This window comes from Phacochoerus africanus, chromosome 2 (assembly GCF_016906955.1).
Source record: "Phacochoerus africanus isolate WHEZ1 chromosome 2, ROS_Pafr_v1, whole genome shotgun sequence".
NCBI lineage: Eukaryota > Metazoa > Chordata > Mammalia > Artiodactyla > Suidae > Phacochoerus > Phacochoerus africanus.
Genome location: NC_062545.1, coordinates 134,829,757 through 134,849,024, shown reverse-complemented (window position 1 = coordinate 134,849,024; position 19,268 = coordinate 134,829,757). Strand labels below are relative to the sequence as shown.

General features: G+C 36.6%; 1 protein-coding gene across 1 annotated transcript in view; it reads left to right on the top strand.

The window, feature by feature from the left end:
- The window catches only part of SPRED1 (sprouty related EVH1 domain containing 1), a 110,515-nt gene that overhangs the window by 75,763 nt on the left and 15,484 nt on the right, over positions 1–19,268 (top strand). The window contains exon 5 of the mRNA XM_047766762.1: positions 12,600–12,752. Coding sequence (XP_047622718.1) covers positions 12,600–12,752 — 153 coding nt within the window. The remainder of the gene's footprint in view (positions 1–12,599; positions 12,753–19,268) is intronic.

Below are 19,268 nucleotides of genomic sequence, written 5' to 3'. Positions count from 1 at the left end.
TTATATCAAGTTTTAATTCTTGATTTTTACTTACTGTGGTGTTTTTAAAGTAGATTCTTAAATTCTATTCCTTTTGGTAGAATCTTAATCTCGTCTCCTTGAGTGGGTGCTATACTTAGTGAATTGTTTCTTAACAAAGAGCATATGGTAGAAGTGATGAGTATGACTTGCAAAAGTTGGTCATGAAAGATACTGCAGCTTCTTTCTGGCTCTCTTGGATCACCTGTACTGGAGGATGCCAACTGCTGTGTCACAAGAACAATCAAGCAACATTACTGAGATGTCTTTGTAGTGATGAACTGAAGCTTTGTGACAGTAAACATGTTAATGAGCTGTCTTGGATGCGGGTCATTCAGTCTCACCCCCCCCCCCATGAGCCTCCAGGTGACTGCAGTCAGAGCTGATGTCCTGATTGTAACTTCATTAGGGATTGTGAGCCAGAGCCACCTAGTTAAGCTGTTTCTGAATTTGTGACCCACAGGAACTGTAAAATAATATTATTTTAAGCCTCTAGGTTTTGGGGTAATTTGTTACTAGTAGAGATTTTGCTCCCTGTAACAGGGTGCAGCCATAACAAATACTTTAAAATGTGGGGTATAATTTGAACTTGGGACAGTAGGTGAAAGCTTTACTGTTAAGCCTTTGAAGAGATGTGGGTAAGAGCTTAAAGTGAAGAAAACAGGGAGTTCCCATTGTGGCGCAGCAGAAACGAATCCGACTAGGAACCATGAGGTTGCAGGTTCGATCCCTGGCCTTGCTCAGTGGGTTAAGGATCCGGAGTTGCCATGAGCTGTGGTATAGATTGCAGACGCAGCTCGAATCTGGCGTTGCTATGGCTCTGGCGTAGCAACAGCTCCGATGGGACTCCTAGCCTGGGAACCTCCATATGCTGCTGCCGCAGCCCTAAACACACACACACACACACACACACACACAAATGAAGAAAACCATATTGGAAACTGGAACAAAGGAAATAAATCATTATTATATAGTAGCAGAAAGTTTAGCAACACAGTCACCTGCAGAAATATGTGAAGTAGGAAATGACCTACTTCTGCTTATGGTAAAATAGAAGATGGGAGAAACAGGTTCAGGAAGTTCCTAAACAAAAAAAGAAAAAAAGAAACAGGGCTCACTAGTTTTGAAAATTCTCATCTTCTCAATATGTCACACTATGCTAAAATTAAGAAATGGCTTCCAAGCAAAGATCACAGGGTACTTTCAGAACAGGTTTGTCAAAATATAAAGCCAGTGGTGTGACTATGAAATTTGTTGTTAAAACCTTAGAAAGATGTAAGGTGAGCCTAACAGAACCTTTTCACTCAAAGTAATTGGCTTGCTTATAGCTGAGTAAGGGTGTCCCTTAGCAGAAATTTAAAGTAGAAAAGAGATTATCTCAGATATGTGACTGTACTTTTTGTCTAATGGAGTGAATTGCAATAAGATTCACAGGAGACACATAAGGTTTTCAGAAGAGTCAATTAGCAGAAATATCACCAGCCTGAATAGTGGCCGTTTAGATCCCCCAAATTCTACTAACAGGAAGCTGGTCAAAAAACCGCATGCATGTAAACATGGGCTACCCTTCAAAAAAAAGATAACTCAGAAATTATAAGCAGAATCTAAAGGGGCAGAGCCAAGAAGCATGGAGAATTATTCCCATATTCAAGGAACTTCTAACATGTGCCCACCTTGATTTCAGGATTACTTTGCATCGTTGACTCCATTTTTCTCCTATTGAATAAGAAGGTTTTATAAAAGTTAGCCTCTGCCTGTCCTACCATTGTATTTTGGTTGTGTGTGGGGCAAATAATTTGTCTTAGTTCAAGTCCTCACAATGAGAGGAACTGTACTTGAGGACCTACATTCAAAAACTTTATGGTCCTATTTTGACAGCAACGTCCTTGATTTGAAACTGTTGCTGTTAAAGGATGAGACTTTTAGGGGAGATTTGGAAGGGGTAGGTGTATTTTTCATGTGAGAAAAGTAAATAATTAGTTCAAAGAACAGCAAATAGTGGTTGGTTTAAAAATATATCCACAAATTCTTTCATACTCCCCTCTTCACTCAAGTCCCTCTTCTTGACCATGGGCTGTACTTAGGTGACTCATTTCTACCAAATAGAATGTGACAGAAATCACGTTAGGTCATAGGAAAATGTGTAGCTTCCATCTTGCTCACTCTCTTGCATCACCCATTCTCGGAGAAGCCTGCAACTAACTGTGTGCAAAGATATAGTTCTACGAAGAGATTCATGTGGTGAGGAACTGAGACCTTCTAACAGCAACCACTTGAGTGAGTCATTTTAAAAGCCAGTCCTACAGCCCCCAACAAACCTCCAGATAACTTCAGCCACAACTGGTATCTTTACTGCAACCACATGAAGGACTGTGAGCCAGAACCATTTAGCTAAGTTTCTCTAATTTCTCACTCAAAGAAACTGTGAAGATAATAAACGTTCCTTGAAGTTGCTATGTTGTGGTAATTTATTGATGCATCAAGAGTTAACTAATACATAAGCAGGAAAGGAATGTGATTAGAATGAAGACTACATTTATAGTTGTGTTTATTTTGCTCCCATTCTCAACTATTTTAGATGATAGCCTAGGTTCAATTCCACTTTCCAATAGAAGATTTTAGCATATCTTGCTTTGATAGCCCCTTTATAACAAAAAGTGGGTTCAGGTAGAAAAAGAAATATATCAATGTTTCTTATTATTTAAAAAAAATGTATGAGCCTGATTATGTGTATGTAATATAGTAACCGTAATCATTCAAAAAGGGGTTTGGGAATACTCAGATGACAGCAACATGTGAAAATTTTAAAAAAGAATCAACATTCAGAACGCCAAATTTACCTTAGTACCATTTATTTTATGATACACTGAAGTTTTCACACTCCTCATGCTTATTTTGAAATATATGGGAGGTTATAAAGTACTCTGATTCATCTCACCACTTTATTAGGAACAAAGTACATTGTTTCATAATTCACCTATGGGCTTGGCATAAACGTTGAAATTATTTTGAGTGCATGTTAACTGTAATTTATGATAATGGTTGTATCATGTTTATTAGTGATTATTTGCAAAGACAATTAAAATGGCTTTAAAAGAATAACCCATTATCTCATTTTTTTTAACCCCAAGGAAGTAATGATTATGCTATAGTTAGATCATAAATATCTTTAAGGCGTTCAGTACCAGAATGGAAATCCTCTCATTTTAAGTATTTATTAATTTATTCAATAAGTATTTTGAGTGACCATTCTGTGCCAGTAGTTATTATTTGCTGATAGACAGCTTTCAGTGTTCAAGAATTCAGTATCTTAATTCCCCCTGTGGTTAAGAATCCTGCAGCAGCTCAGGGTGCTGAGGAGGTGTGGGTTCAGTCCCCAGCCTGGTGCAGTAAGTTAAGGATCTGGTATTGCTACAGCTGTGGTAGAGGTCGCAGCTGTGGCTTGGATTCACTTTCTGACCTGGGAACTTCCATATGCCATGGGTGAGGCCATTAAAAAAAAAAAAGGATTCGGTATCTTCATCAGTATCATAATTCATCAGAGAGATGTTCACCTTTTTTTTTCGTATCTGTCTTTCAAGAGTTTCATAACACATCATAATTTGGATTTAAAATCATATTTTGTTCATTTTTTGTCTCTGATGTTTATTACAGTGTTGGTCATGATACATTGTTGGTACTCAAGAAAGGTTTTTTGAAAAATCTTCAAAATTGAGGTTTTTTTAAAAAACCTAAGCAGTAGTAAGACATGCATCATCTTTTCATTTGGTTTCTTTATTTGACTATATTAATAAGCCAGTTAAGGCAGAGTTTTTGTTTTGCTTTAATGCTAATTTACATTTGTTTTGAGGTTTTTTTTTGGTCTTTATAGGGCTGCACCTGCAGCATATGGAGGTTCCCAGGCCAGGGGTCCAATCGGAGCTGTAGCTGCTGGCCTACGCCACAGTCATAGCAACGCCAGATCCGAGCTGTGTCAGCGAGCTACACCATAGCTCACAGCAATGCCAGATCCTTAACCTGCTGAGCAACAGGGATCAAACTCTTAACCTCATGGTTCCTAGTCAGATTTGCTTGCTGCTCCACAACAGGAACACCTGTTTTGAGATTATTTTTAACAGTGTTTCTGTTAAAGTTCTGTTAAAGTTATTAATTGTAACAACTCTTATTGTTCAGATATGTTAGATTGGTAACAAAATCCACAAAACTCACCTCACAATTTGCTTGTAATTATCAAAGGAAACAATTTCAGATTCCATGCTTTTGGGCAGAAGAAAGATCGCACCTATTTGATCTGATGTGAAAAAGTGTCATCATTTTCTCCAGGGTACTGAGAAATACTTGACCAACTTTTCCTTTTTTTAGAAACAATGTTGTTTTTGTGACAAAATGATAAAAAAGGATTGTGATTTACCTTTGTTTTTTGCTTTAGACAAGGGAGATAGGAATTTTTCATATACTCATTTTCAAAGGTGGTAACATTTTAATATTCTATCTGAAAACTAAGTTAATGGGTAAGACTTTATTTAGCTAGCAAAATGGATTTTATATTACTGTGACCTCTTACCAGCCTACATTAAGTACTGTCTTATGTAGTTAAGTTCCTGTAACCTTTGTGTATTTTATTTTATTTTATTTATTTATTTTTTGTCTTTTTGCTATTTCTTTGGGCCGCTCCTGTGGCATATGAAGGTTCCCAGGCTAGGGGTCCAATCGGAGCTGTAGCCCCCAGCCTACGCCAGAACCACAGCAACGCGGGATCCGAGCCGCGTCTGCAACCTACACCACAGCTCACGGCAATGCCAGATCCTTAACCCACTGAGCAAGGGCAGGGACCAAACCTGCAACCTCATGGTTCCTAGTCGGATTCGTTAACCATTGCGCCACGATGGGAACGCCACCTTTGTGTATTTTAGATTGAATTTTATTTATATAGTAAGGAAGCAAACTATAAAATTTTCGCATAATGTTTTGTCATTATTTAATTTTTTTCTTGATTCTTAAACTAATTTTCAAGTAAAATATTTGGATAGTTAGAAAATTATAAAGAAGAAATCAGGAATCACTTTATCCCTACCTCGAGGTCATTGCTTTTAAGATTTTTGGTACTTTTCCTAAGTTTTTCGTTGTTCTTACATGCTGTATTCAAATACATACTTCTTTTTAAAAGTGCCATTAGACTCGATCTCTATTCCTTTCTCTTTTTTTTTTTTTTTTTTTTTGTCTCTAGTCCTTTTAAGGCCGAACCTGTGGTATATGGGGGTTCCCAGGCTAAGGGTCTAATCAGAGCTGTAGCCCTTGGCCTATGCCAGAGACACAGCAATGTGAGATCTGAGCCGCGTCTGCGACCTACACCACAGCTCACGGCAATGCCGGATCCTTAACCCACTGAGCAAGGCCAGGGATCGAACCCACAACCTCATGGTTCCTAGTGGGATTCGTTAACCACTGAGCCTCAACGGGAACTCCTCTATTCCATTTTAATTGTGTTTTTGATAGCATTTTTATTTGTGTTGATAATAGTAGTGGTTGGAATTTAAGTAGTGTAAATCATAAAAGTTGAACTGACAGTCTGATTTCAGAATCTTTGCATTTAGCCTTTATAGCATGCAGCTACACTGTAGTTTATTTATCCAATCATGTTTCACTGAACATTTACTTTATTTTCCAGTGTTGTACTTTAATTTTTGTTGGTATTTCTGAGTGTAAAATCCTAGAAATACAGTTACCTGTTAAAGGATTGTCTAAAGATTTATACAGTTAACAGGGACTGTGTGATTATTGTCTATTAACTGAGAAACAAATTTACAGACAATGAGCAATCTCTGAAAACGGAATACCATATGTAAGCCAAACTAACTTTTCGCTGGAAAGGTAGTTTAATTTTTCTGTCGAATAATCTAGAGTGGAGGACTTTATCTTTTCTGATTTTGCTGGACATTATATGTTTGTATTTTTCTCATTTCTTCCATATTGTTTCATCACTGATTACTGTGTTAAGGTTACTTAAGTAAAATACTGTATGTGCTATTAATGTTTTTAGACACAGCTCATAAATACATGCAGAATTTAAAATTCAAGGGTTTATTCTTAAACTAATCATAATTAACTAAAGAAATCAAGTGAATAGATCAGGAGACAGTTATGGTCAAATCTAAAATGAATTGCTCCTGAGTGCTATACCAGAATGTAAATAATGATTTTGTTGGGCTTGTAGACTGTTAGTAATGTTTTTCCTTTTCTGTGTTTCTAAGTTCATAAAATTTGACTATATAATTTTAAATACCAAAAAACAGCTTTGATAGCATTTTTTTTAATTGTTTTTTTCTTTTTGCAGCTGCACCTGTGGTGTATGGAAGTTCCCAGGCTAGGGGTTGAATTGGAGCTTCAGCTGCCAGCCTATACCAGAGCCACAGTGCCAGGTCCGAGCCACATCTGTGACCTACACTGCAGCTCGTAGCAACACCAAGTTGTTAACCCACTGAGTGAGACCAGGGATCAGACCTGCTTCCTCATGAATGCTCTCTTGGGTTCTTAACCTGCTGAGCTACAACAGGAACTCCTGATAGCATTTTAAACATATGCAGTGCTAAAATATATGATTTCTTTCCAAAGAACATTGACATTTTTTCCACCATGTTGAAATAAACATAGTATAATTACCTAAAATTTTTGTTCGATATGACCCACCCACACATTCAAACCTGTGGTTTATGATAAACAACTACGAGAATGAGATTTTGGAGCAATTAATAAACTGCAATAGCACTTTTTTTCTCCCTAGATTATTTGTGGGAAATCACACATTTTTAGAAAGTTTGCAAAGTGACTGCCTGGCTAGCTCAGTTGGTAGAGCATGAGACTCTTAAAGAGTTTGCAGAACAAGTTTTCTTTGCCTCAGAATTAATACAGGGAGAAGGGACAAAGGGCGGAGAAAAACAAAATCTGTGTTTATTTTCTCTGCAGTTGTCATCTAGACTTATGTTCTGACAGAGAGCTGCAGCTGGAATTATATTATTACTTTGTACTGCATCCTTTTGCCTCTACACACGAAATTACTGTATTAGTCTTGGAGAAAGAAAGAAGTAAACAATCTCTGAGTAACCATAGAAGAATAATTACTATACTAGCCTCTGAGAGTGAAATTGATTTCCACTGTGTTAAATATTGGCGTGGCTTACTACAGATGAGCCAATGACACCACAGTACTAACCAGTCCTGTGCTGATACAGCCATAGGATGTTTTCTTCTTTTTTTGTTAAAAGTAGTGCTGCCATGATTATTTGTGTGTATATATATCTGTGTGTGTGTGTGTGAATTAGCGGTTAGGATTAGAATTTCTCAAAGAATTGCACTCTCACCAACAGTGCAAAATATTCCCATTTCTCCATACCCCTGCCAGTATTGCATTTTATTATGTATATTTTCTATCTTTTCTAGTCTATAAAAAAAGTGGCATTACATTTTAAAATCTTTAACTGAAGTCCAGATACATATCTTCTCATGTATTTATTGTCTGTTTCTTTCTCCTATGAAGTAAAATTTAAAATTGGACTTTATCTTGCGCATCAGCAATTCTGGGGTGGGAGAGCCCATTTCTGTGGACTGTAAATTGTATATCTTATGAAAGCATTCCTCAGACAGTGATTCTCTGCTCTCTATTCTCCAGTGTGTGCAGGGTTCCCCAAAAGAGCCTAGAAGGGTTCTGAGTAGAAAAATCAACAGATTTGCATGCATAGCTTTTTACAAGGCTGTAAACAAGGAGATCACTTAGAATCACTGAAATAAGAGAGGCAAAAAAGATAATGAGGGCTTTCGTTAAGACAATAGATAAGTGGGTATGGAGAAGAATAAATGGATTTGAAAGGCCCTCAGAAGGTTAGCTTGTTTAGAAAATTATTTTATTGACCAAAAGAGATATTCTGCATGAATTCAGAAGGGTCTGGGACAAGGGTTGCGTGAATGTCTTGGTTTATTATTTCAGAGTGTGGGGGAGGAGGGAATATACTTAGGCCAAAAAGCAAGTGACTGGTTCATTAGTTAGTTGAATTACTTGAATATTTTGATAGAATATAATTGTATTATATTTTTAAATATAATGATTCTTTATCAAAAGAGGGAAAGTATATAGTCAGATTTTAAAAGAAATCAACCTTATAAAAGTAAACAAGCTCCCGAAAAATTGGAAAACCATTCATAATCACACCATCAAGGAGAATAGTATTTTCATTTTACATCCTTTTAGTCTTTCATTTTTTTATGGTTATAATACTATAAATAAAATTTTAGGAGTTCTCTTGTGGCGCAGCGGATTAAGGATCCAGCATTGTCACTGTAGCAGCTCAGGTTGCTGATGCGATGCAGGTTCAGCCCCTCTCCCAGGAATTTCCTCATGCCATAGGTACAGCCAAAAAATTTTTTTTTAAATATTGACTTTTTAACACTAAACAGTTCCCCACAAAGTAAGTATTATTCATAAACCTAATTTCTTTTTTCTTTTTTTTTTTTATCTTTTAGGGCGGCACTGGTGGCATATGGAGGTTCCCAGACTAGGGGTCCAATTGGAGCTGTAGCTGCTGGCCCACACCAGAGCCACAGCAATGTGGGATCTGAGCCGTGTCTGTGACCTACACCACATCTCAATGGCAGTGCCAGATCCTTAACCCACTGAGCGAGGCCAGGGATCAAACCCATGTCTTCATGAATGCTAGTCAGGTTTGCTAACCACTGAACCATGACGGGAACTCCATAAACCTAATTTCAAATGACCCCTCACTTCATTAAGTGGGTATGCCTTACATAACCAGTCCCTTAATTTGGGACATTAAGGTTATTTCTTCATTTTTACTGTTAAAAATAACTGAGGAGTTACCATCATGGCTCAGTGGTTAACAAACCATACTAGTATTCATGAGGATGCGGGTTCGATCCCTGGCCATGCCCAGAGGGTTAAGGATCTGGTATTGCCATGAGCTGTGGTGTAGGCCAGAGGCTATACCTTCAATTCGACCCCTAGCCTAGGACCTCCACATGCCACGAGTTCAGCCCTAAAAAGACAAAAAGAAAAAAAGAAAAGCTTTAGAATGCGAGAAGCTCAAGTCTCTGGGAGACACAGAAATAAGTTGGGGCTAGGGGTGGGGGAATGGGGGTGACTTCTTTAAAAAGAAAAATAAAAAAAATAATAATTCTGAGAAAATACTTTATGTCTAAAATTTCTTTCCATTTAATACATTTTTTTCTTTAGTAGATTGATTAAGTGGTCAAAATATGTGAATATTTTAAAAGCTTTTGATACATTTTACTAAAACTGCTTTTCAGAAATGGTTGGTCCAGATTTGTGTATGCACTTAAAGTGAATGAAAATGACCATTTTTTTTAAATCATCACTTTTCTTTTTAACGTCAACTTAATATGCATCTAAATTTAAACTTGCTGAAAGAAATAAGGTAATTGGAAAGTACTCTTTTCCGGTTTAGGAGTCTCTAAAAATGTTAGTTTTTCACAGTTCGTAGATAATATGTACCTTATTGTAGACTGTAAAGTACATTTTCAAACAGTGAGGGTTTGCTTTTTTTTTTTTTATCATATCAGACACCTGAAAGATGTTTTAGTTATTGGATTAGCTGAGACACATTTATGTGTATAGTTGTATATTCACTGTGTAACATAGAATATTTCTAGATAATAGGTTAGTTCCAGCTATTTTGGCAAGCATTTTTAACTAGAACTAAATCATTTGTTACTCAGATATTATACACATTTTTGTTTAATAATGAAACAGTACTTTTGCTATTTCCCTTTTAAAATAAGTATTTTTCTTTTTAATTGAATTATATTACTATTTAATGTACAGAATATAAGTAGAATTAACCTAAGTCTGTACAGTGAAACACTGGGTTATGTAATTATTTTGTGCTTATTCAGATACAGATTTCTAAGTAAGCTTTATTTTAATTCTAAAATGACTCCTCAATTAAATTAAAATGCAGTAAAGATGACCAGATCCAAATAGTTGTCACCATTAAAAGCATAATTATGTTATGATCACTACTGATGCTGCTAACACTGCAGTGTTCTTGGTTATAGTTTTTAATCTCTCGAGTATCTCAGCTAACCCTGGGGTTTTAATACAAGTATTATATACTTAGTTTATAATAAAAAGGAATTGTGATTTAGAGAAGTTACTTGCTTAAATTTTGTACCCTGGCTGGATAAGACAAAGTTTCAACCTAGGCCCTTTTGCTAAACCTTTTTCCTGTTGTTTTCATCTATTTGGTTTGCTTATAACTTTTGACAGATACTTCGGTCTTTTATTTTGAAAAGTCTCTGCAACAAATATATTTCCTGAACTTGTTACTCTTAACAATTTTGATCACGCATTTTGAAAGAATGTTTGCTGGATACCGTTATTTAGCTAATTTCTTTCCAAAAATTTAGGATTAACTGTCATAACACATTGTGACAACTATTAGGAAAATTAGCTAAAAATAGCAGTTAACTGGGTTTGACATGCTTAGTTTTAAGTGACATTAGACTCTCAGATACATTTTTTTAAAACGTCTGATTGCTTACTCCTTGATGAAATAACAGCTTTTAGTTTTCAGAGCATTTTCACGTATATTATCATCTCACTAAATTATTATTATTATTATTATTGTCTTTTTAGGGCCACACCTGTGGCATATGAAGGTCCCAGGCTGGGGGTCACATTGGAGCTGTAGCCTCTGGTCTTTGCCACAGCCACATTAACACCAGATCTAAGCCTCGTCCACAACCTACACCACAGCTCATGGTAATACTGGATCCTTAACCCACTGAGCGAGGCCAGGAATTGAATCTGCATCTTCATGGATGCTAGTCAGATTTGTTTCCACTGAGCCACAACGGAAACTCCATCATCTCACTAAATTCTTATGGTAATCTATGTCACAAAACAGTGTAGGTATTATAATGATTTGATAATTGAGAAAACTGAGTTCCAAAGAATTTAAATGTCACAAAGCTTCTTTGTTTCAGAGCAAGGACCGCATTTATAAATTTATACTATCTTAGCCATTTTATGAATTTTAACCCTTTTTTTTGGACAGGTACATACTTTTCACTTTATCTTCTAGTATTTTAGTTGGACTTTGACATAATGCTATATTTCTATTAGATTTTTATAGTAGGGCTGTATATTTTTATAGTTGTTTTTAAAGGGAATTTTTGCTTTTTAGGGCTGCACTCATGGTGTATGGAGGTTCCCAGGCTAGGGGTCAAATCAGAGCTACACTGCCGGCCTACGCCACAGCTAATGGCAGCGCCAGATCCTTAACCTGCTGAGCGAGGCCAGGGATCAAACCTGCAACTTCATGGTTCCTAGTCGGATTCATTTTTGCTGTGCCATGATGGGAACTCCTGAATTTTAACATTTTTTTTTTCTTTTTTCTTTTTTCTTTTTTTTTGGTCTTTTTGCCATTTCTTGGGCCCCTCCCTTGGCATATGGAGGTTCCCAGGCTAGGGGTCTAACCAGAGCTGTAGCTGGTGGACTATGCCAGAGCCACAGCAACGCGGGATCCGAGCCACGTCTGCAGCCTACACCACAGCTCATGGCAACGCTGGATCCTTAACCCACTGAGCAAGGCCAGGGATTGAACCTGCAACCTCATGATTCCTAGTCGGATTTGTTAACTACTGAGCCGCGACGGGAACTCTGACATTTTTTTTAATTTTTTTAGAAAGATTGTAAGAGTTTCTACCTTTACAATTATTAGCCCTATAGTAATAAAATTACTTTAGAACAAGCCAGTAAAGGTATTGTCATTTGTACTTGACTGTCACTGTTTCTTTCCAAGTGATTATATATTGATGGGAAAAAAATAGCAAGTAGTTACCTAATTTCTTTAAAAAAAAAAAAAGAAAAGAAAGAAAAACATTTTCAGGACTTCATGCTTTGTAATATGCTAAGGTTCACTTATTCAACATTTATTTCACAGAACTATTGTTTATGAAATGTCAAAAGCATTTTGTTAGTAAATGTTATCGATTGAGCATACCTCTTTCTCTGACTCTTGTGTATGATTTGAATCCCTCTAAATAATCATTGGTTCAGACTAATTAATTCATTCACTCATTCAACAAGGTCATGGGCTACTATCTTCTTTCTTTTGATCCCTTGAATCACACAGCACAGTCCATGACACTGTTTAAAAAATACTTTTCTTAAAAATTTACAAAATAACACTGATTTTTATTTTCTTCCTCATAATTGCTGCACTTTTTGTGTACATACATATTTCACATTTAGTTATTATTTACACCTTTATTATAATTAGATATCTCTGTCAGACATGGCATGGTTAGCCTTTAATTCTTCCTAAGTTGTTTATTATAAAAAACATTTATATAAAAGATTGATTTTTAAAAATTCATAGTGTTTTATTTTGACATTGCTTCCTAATGTACATTTGACTTTTGGGAATTGCCATTCACAGTGATGTGGTGATACATTTTGATTTGCTGTATTTTTGTTAAGAATTGAAGATACCTTCTTTTGTTGTTATTTATATTCTGGCAACTAATGAGATGGGGATTGTTCCCATTAGGCAACTGAAGAGGATACTTCCAGTTCATTAGTGAAAGATCACCTTTTTCAGCAAGAGACAGTTGTTACCAGTGAGCCTTACAGGAGCTCAAGACCTTCTCCCTTTGAAGATTTGAATGCCAGAAGAGTCTACTTGCAAAGCCAAGCCAATCAGGTGAAAAAATAAATACTTTTCAGTGTGTTACATGTATAGTAATTGGATGTGTTAAAAAAATAAATAAAAAAGGACATTAGGACTATCCGCCCTTTACCAGACAAACAACAGAAACCCAAGAGAAAATTTGTAATGAATCAAATCCAGAATGAGATAATTAATATATAGGTGTAATGTCCTATACAGGTGTTATAATTGAGCATAAATTTAAATATTTTGATGATAAAGGTGCACAGGTGCTAGTTACATTTTCATTACCCAGGAGGCAAAGCTTGTCAGCCTCTTAGGAGGCAAAAGTTTCCCTAGCTATACAGAAAACTTCTCAGATGAGAAATGTCATGAAAAATGTCCTGAAGAAACATGTGTCTGGCAAACGCACAAATTTCAAAAAGTTATTTCTTGTAGTGTACCTCGGGAACTAATAGTGTACTCCTAAATCTGCACTCAGTGAAAGTACTCCCATTGGGCACTAGGTGTGCAACTTTCTAATGGTTGCAGCTTGACCTAGAAAATGAAACCTCAGTTATAGCATAGAACTCTTTTTGTGCCACTCACAAGTGTTACCAGGTCTATCAGAAGACTGTTCTTGAACCTAATTCTCTTTATGATGTAAACAAATGCTTTTGTTGTTAAATAAGCATTTATGCTGATGTAGCTTAAGCCATACTGGGTGTATGGCTACAAAATCAGACACCCATCAGAGTGGGTTAAAAATATATTTTTAAATATCTCTTTCTTCTTGATAGATGCTATCACATTTTTTGGGAAAGAAATGTGGGTACACTCTAGATAGTGAGACATAGCAAATGAATAACATGATAAGGCATTCAGTTCAACAAATTACTATTATTAATTATGTCATAACATATGTTTATACCATATGCCAGACCCTGTATCAAGAGTTGAGGAAAATAAATCATGGTTTCTGTTCTAAAAGAGTTTTTGATGAGTCAATAAATATGTGTTCATAGTAACATGAGAGCACAGGATGGGGCATTGAACTCACTGCGGAAGATGAAGGTTGTTTTTTTTTTAAGATATGCTTGAACTTTTTAAGGATGAAATTGGTTGACTAATTGAAGATGGTGGGTTGGTGATGAAAACCAGGCGGTGAGGGAGACACAGGAAAAGTGAGAGGATGGATGTTTTAAACAGAGGAAACTTTAGTCAGCAAAGTCTGCCATAACAAAATAACATAGACTAGGTTGATTAAATAACAAAATTTTTTCTCACAGATCTGAACGCTTGGAAGTCCAAGGGTAGGGTGCCAGCATGGTCGATTGCTAGTGAGGGCCCACTTCCCAGATTGCAGACAGCGGCTTTGTCTGTGTTCTCACGTGACAGAGAGTGCACAAGTGAGAGAACTCCTTGGTGTCTCTTATAAGGATACTAATCCTGTCATACCAGGACCACATCCTTCATGACCTAACTACCTCCTAAAGGCCCAGATACCATCACAATGGGGGTTAGGGGTTAGGATTTCAGTTGAATTGGAGGGGCCGGGGTCAGGGGGAGCACAAACATTTAGTCCATAACAGGGAGTAATATGAGCAAAAGTGTGCATGATCTAGGGGAAAACAACATGGAGGCTGAAAAGGCAAGGCAAAGACAACAAGGGACAGATTATTGGGTTTTTATGTTCTGCCAAACACCTTGGACTTAGTATCATTTGTTGCTTCACAAACCTGGATACACATACATGTGCCAGAAAACACAAGAAACCACAGGTTAAACACAGTGCATTTTTATAGAGTGTCAGTTTTACTTAAAAACAAAATATTCCAAAGTGGTGTACATTCCTACCAATGGTGGGAATTTTCCTGAACACTTGGTGTTTCCTTCCCCCCCACCTTTTTTCCCCTAATTTGGTCACTTAGTGGAAGTAAAGGAATATTTTACTGTGATTTTATACTTTGCTGTTTACTACTAATGTTGAGTAATTTTTTTCATATGCTTATTGACTGTTTAGAAGTTCTCTTTTGTAAAGTACCTGTTCTAGTATTTGGTACATCTTATATTGAGTTGTCTTTTTCTTGTTAATTTATAGTTATAGTTGTTTACTTTTTGTTTATTTTGGAATAACAGTCCTTTGTTGGATATGTGTATTGCAGATAACCTCTCTTACTCTGGTGGTTTGTCATTTCACTCTCATAATATCTTTTGCTGAATAAGAGTTCTTAATTTTAATAGATGAGTAATTCACTCATCATTCCCTCTATGGTTAGTGCTTTTTGTGTCCTGTGTAAGAATCTCACCAAATCATGAAAACATTTTATATTGTTTTGTAGAAGTTTTATTATTTTTTCTTTCATATTTGATTTTTTTATGTGATGAAAGATTAGGAGGTCAGGGTCTCCTCCCACCCCCCCATCTGGATACCCACTTAATCCAATATCATAAAATGAAAAATCTGTGCTTTCTGAAACAACTGCATTGCATTTTCAGCTTTGTCATGTGGCTGTGTGTGTGTGGATTTGTTTCTAATCTCTGTTCTTTTCTCTAGGCCAATTGTCCAGTTTTATACCAATACCACACTTTTCAAATTACAGTAGTTTTATAGTAATTCTGAGATCTGGAAATTGTGTCCCCAGCTTTGTCCTTCAAGATCTTGTTGTTCTTGATCTATGTAAATTTTGGATTCAGATTATTGATTTCCACAAAACTCCTAGAATTTTGATTGACATTGTATTGCATTCATAAATTAAGTTGGGGAAAATTGACATCTTGACAGTATTAAATCTTCCAATCCATTAAATTTTTTTTTTTTGGCTGAGTTTATTGTGAAATTTTATAAGAAATTCAAGAAAAATCACATTAAAATATTAATATAAGAAGGAAAAAAGTAATCGTAAGCCTTTTTTTTTTTTTTTTTTTTGCCATTTCTTGGGCTGCTCCTGCAACATATGGAGGTTCCCAGGCTAGGGGTCTAATCGAAGCTGTAGCCACCATCCTACACCACAGCCACGGCAACGCCAGATCCTTAACCTACTGAGCAAGGCCAGGGATCGAACCCTCAACTTCATGGTTCCTAGTCGGATTTGTTAACCACTGAGCCATGACGGGAACTCCTTGTAAGCCAGTTTTACTTTGAGCAAAATAATAGCAAAGGAAAAGGTAAAAGTAATCTGCATAACTTCTCCAGGATTTTGGGACATCAGAACAATCCATCTACAGTGATATTTGCTCATAAATATCTAGGCATCCTAGGAAATAGACTAATATTCTTCATCCCAGACCCTGGGAATTTATTTGGCCTACCTTCTTGGGCCGAGGGAACTATAAACTTGAAGCTATTCTTTTGATTGATGGGAAGAGAAAAGAACTGAACTCTTCTCCCAGAATGGCAATGAGAGTAGTGGTGGAGTGGTTGAAAATTTAGTCATCATGTAGAAAAGTACAAAATACTGTTAGATAACTGCTGAGAGAAATGAGCAACACTTGACAAATATCTCTTAGCCTGAGGATTTTGAACATGGCCTTAGAAGCCATGTTGGATGGATACTTGGATCTGAATTCCACCTTCTTTATAATTAATACTTATTTCCAAGATTGATGCAACATAGAGAAATAAGTATTCCGTTACATGAGATGTTTAATTACACATTTGCTGATGTTAAAATAAGTGGACTTCTCAGTTTATTAGGCATTAGAATAGGTTTTCTCTTTTAAAGCTACAGTGGACACTAGCATTTACTATTCATTTAATAAACAAATATTGCAGAAATTAACAAGGAATAGTGAACATTTGCATTTAGATGGTTCTTTTAAGTTTGTATGCCAGTTGTCTACTTGTATGTCACCCAGAATGCCTCATGGGGTGAATTTCTCATAGTTCAGAATCTGGCCCTCAACTTGAAAATCAGAAACCTTTTTCTGTCAGGATATTAAGACTGGAGTCATCTTTCAGATACTAAAATAATCAAGTTTAAGAAAATGATGCATGAAAATCAATGTAAAATTTGATTTAAGCCCTCAGATGGACTAGGGCTACTAGAAGTAGCTTGTTTACTAGTTCATTGTCTGCACAAACTAGATCTTCTTGAGATACTAGATCATTGCCAGAAGCCAACTTGACAAGCTCAACAGACTACTTAAATGTTTTGAGTGTTTAATGGCATTTGACTGGGATAGCGTGATGGACCCTTCTCTATATTAGAGGAGTAGCCTTGCCAGAAAGGACCAGATTGCTTCCTTGCTGTCAAGAAATATGAAGAAATTGCTTCCTTGCTGAGATTGCACCCTAGGTAGCAAGTTAATTTGCAGTCTGTAGGAATGCTGCCAGAAAACATAAGACAGCTAGATCAGAGACAGAGGACTATTACTTCCAGCACAATTAAGTAGCATGAGCTTCATCTTTGTATCATTTCCCCTTGCTTCCCAAATCCCATGGAGGTGGTGCTAAGCTGCTCAGGTGAACATTGCACACTCAGTGGGTTCACATACTGAATGTTGGAACTCTGAGTTTAGGGAATCCCAGTCTTTTATAATGGGTGATAATCATGTCTGACTTTTGCAGAGGAGGGAGACAGTGCCTTTGTTAGACTAGATACTAAAGAAACCTAACTTCAAAGGAGAGATACTATATCTTTCATGGGTTTCTCTATATACACATCTTTGGGAAGATAGTCTGAATCAAAGGCAGATAGTACCTTTGCTTACTGTATCTGCAGAAATGAGACCCATGGAGAATTGTCACCTAACACTAGCTCAGGTTCTAGCCTCTAGCAGTGCTTAAATGGGCGTTGTCACTGTTTGTCTTTGACTCTTTCTCTATGCTTCCATGGGCTATTTAAATCCTTTTGATAGATTGGGTACCTTCTTTCAGACTGCTAGTGCTCTCTGTCAGGTTAGTTAAATGTGATAGACCTGGAGGCCATTATAGTTCTTACTCAATTTCTCTTACTTTCAAGTTCCTAGAGATAATTTCACTATAGACAAATAAGACCACATATATCAGTGAGCTTGTGATCAAAGATTTTTGACATATTTAATACATAGAAAATAATATATATAATAAACACCTGAGAACCCAAACAACTTTAACAAAAGAGCATACCCAATCTACTCCCTTTGCCTTCATCCTCTAGTGACCATTACCTTGGATTGTGTTTGCTTATTAGCATTCTTAAGTTTTCCTTGATGAGTGTACCACTTCTTTTTTTTGCTGCTAGGGATATTTCAGTTGTTTACCTATTTTTGGTGTTATTAGGCATACCGCTAGTACAAACTTTTTTGCCCCATCTATTCTTGTGCAGGAGTTTCTTTAAGGTATACAGAAATGTGCTTTTGACATTGATGTGCTATAAAAAAGATTCTTAGAAAAAAATCAGTCTATAGAATTCCTATGTTCTGTGAGTATGAGATATGTAGTATATATAGAGAGAGCATTTGAGAGATTATAGAAATAACTGATTATTCCTTTACAAATGTATGTTCTTATGTAACCTGATTACTGAGCACAATAAAATTTTCAGTAACACTTCTTTTTGAATTTTATTTGTGATCAATATCTCCTAGTTTATGGTAGTTTTTCACTCTTTATGATATTTTGGTGAAAAGGTGTTTTAATTTTTTTTTTTGTCTTTTGTCTTTTTTTCAGGGCTGCACCTGCGGCATATGGAGGTTTCCAGGCTAGGGATCTAATTGGAGCTACAGCTGCCAATCTTTGCCATAGCCACAGCAACGCCAGATCCAAGCCACATCTGCGACCTATACCACACCGAATCCTTAATCCACTGAGCAAGGCCAGGGATAGAACCCGAAACCTCATGGTTCCTAGTCGGATTTGTTTCTGCTGCGCCACAGTGGGAACTCCTAAATTTTAATACAATTGAATTTATCATTCTTTTCCTGGTGGTGTTTTTACAACCTACTCCCCATCCTTGTCTCAAACATTTTCCCTTTGATTTTATTCTAAAAGTTCTACAGTTTTGTCTGTAAAACAAGTTGATTTTTCTTCAACTTTTACTTTTTTCCATATGGATAATTAATTGTTACAGCACCACTTATTGGGTCCCTTCCCCCACTGATAGGCAGTGCCATACCTGTCATATATCGAGTTTCCATATCTATTCATATATGTCATTTTTACTCTCTGATCTGTTGTTCTGTTTGTCCCTGTGCCAGTGCCACCTTGTCTTTACTATGGAATTACCTTAGCTCTGTAGCAAGTCTTAATATCTGTAGAACAAGTGCCTCTACCACCTTTTTTTTTTTTTTGGCTGCCCTGTGGCATATGGAGTTCCCAGGCCAGGGATCAGATCTGAGCCACAGTTGCAGCAACCTGGGCTGGGAATCGATCCCGAATCCCAGCTCTCCAGACAGAGATGCTGCCGATCCTATTGCACACAGCAGGAACTTCGCTACCACCTTTTTTCTCTTCACACTTTTTTTTTTTTTTGTAGGAGGGGAGCTGTTTACTCTTCCACAAAATTTAGAATCAGCTTGTCAGGTTTGGTGAAGAATCCATATGCAGTCTGCACTGAATCTATATATTACTTTGGGCAAGAATTTAGC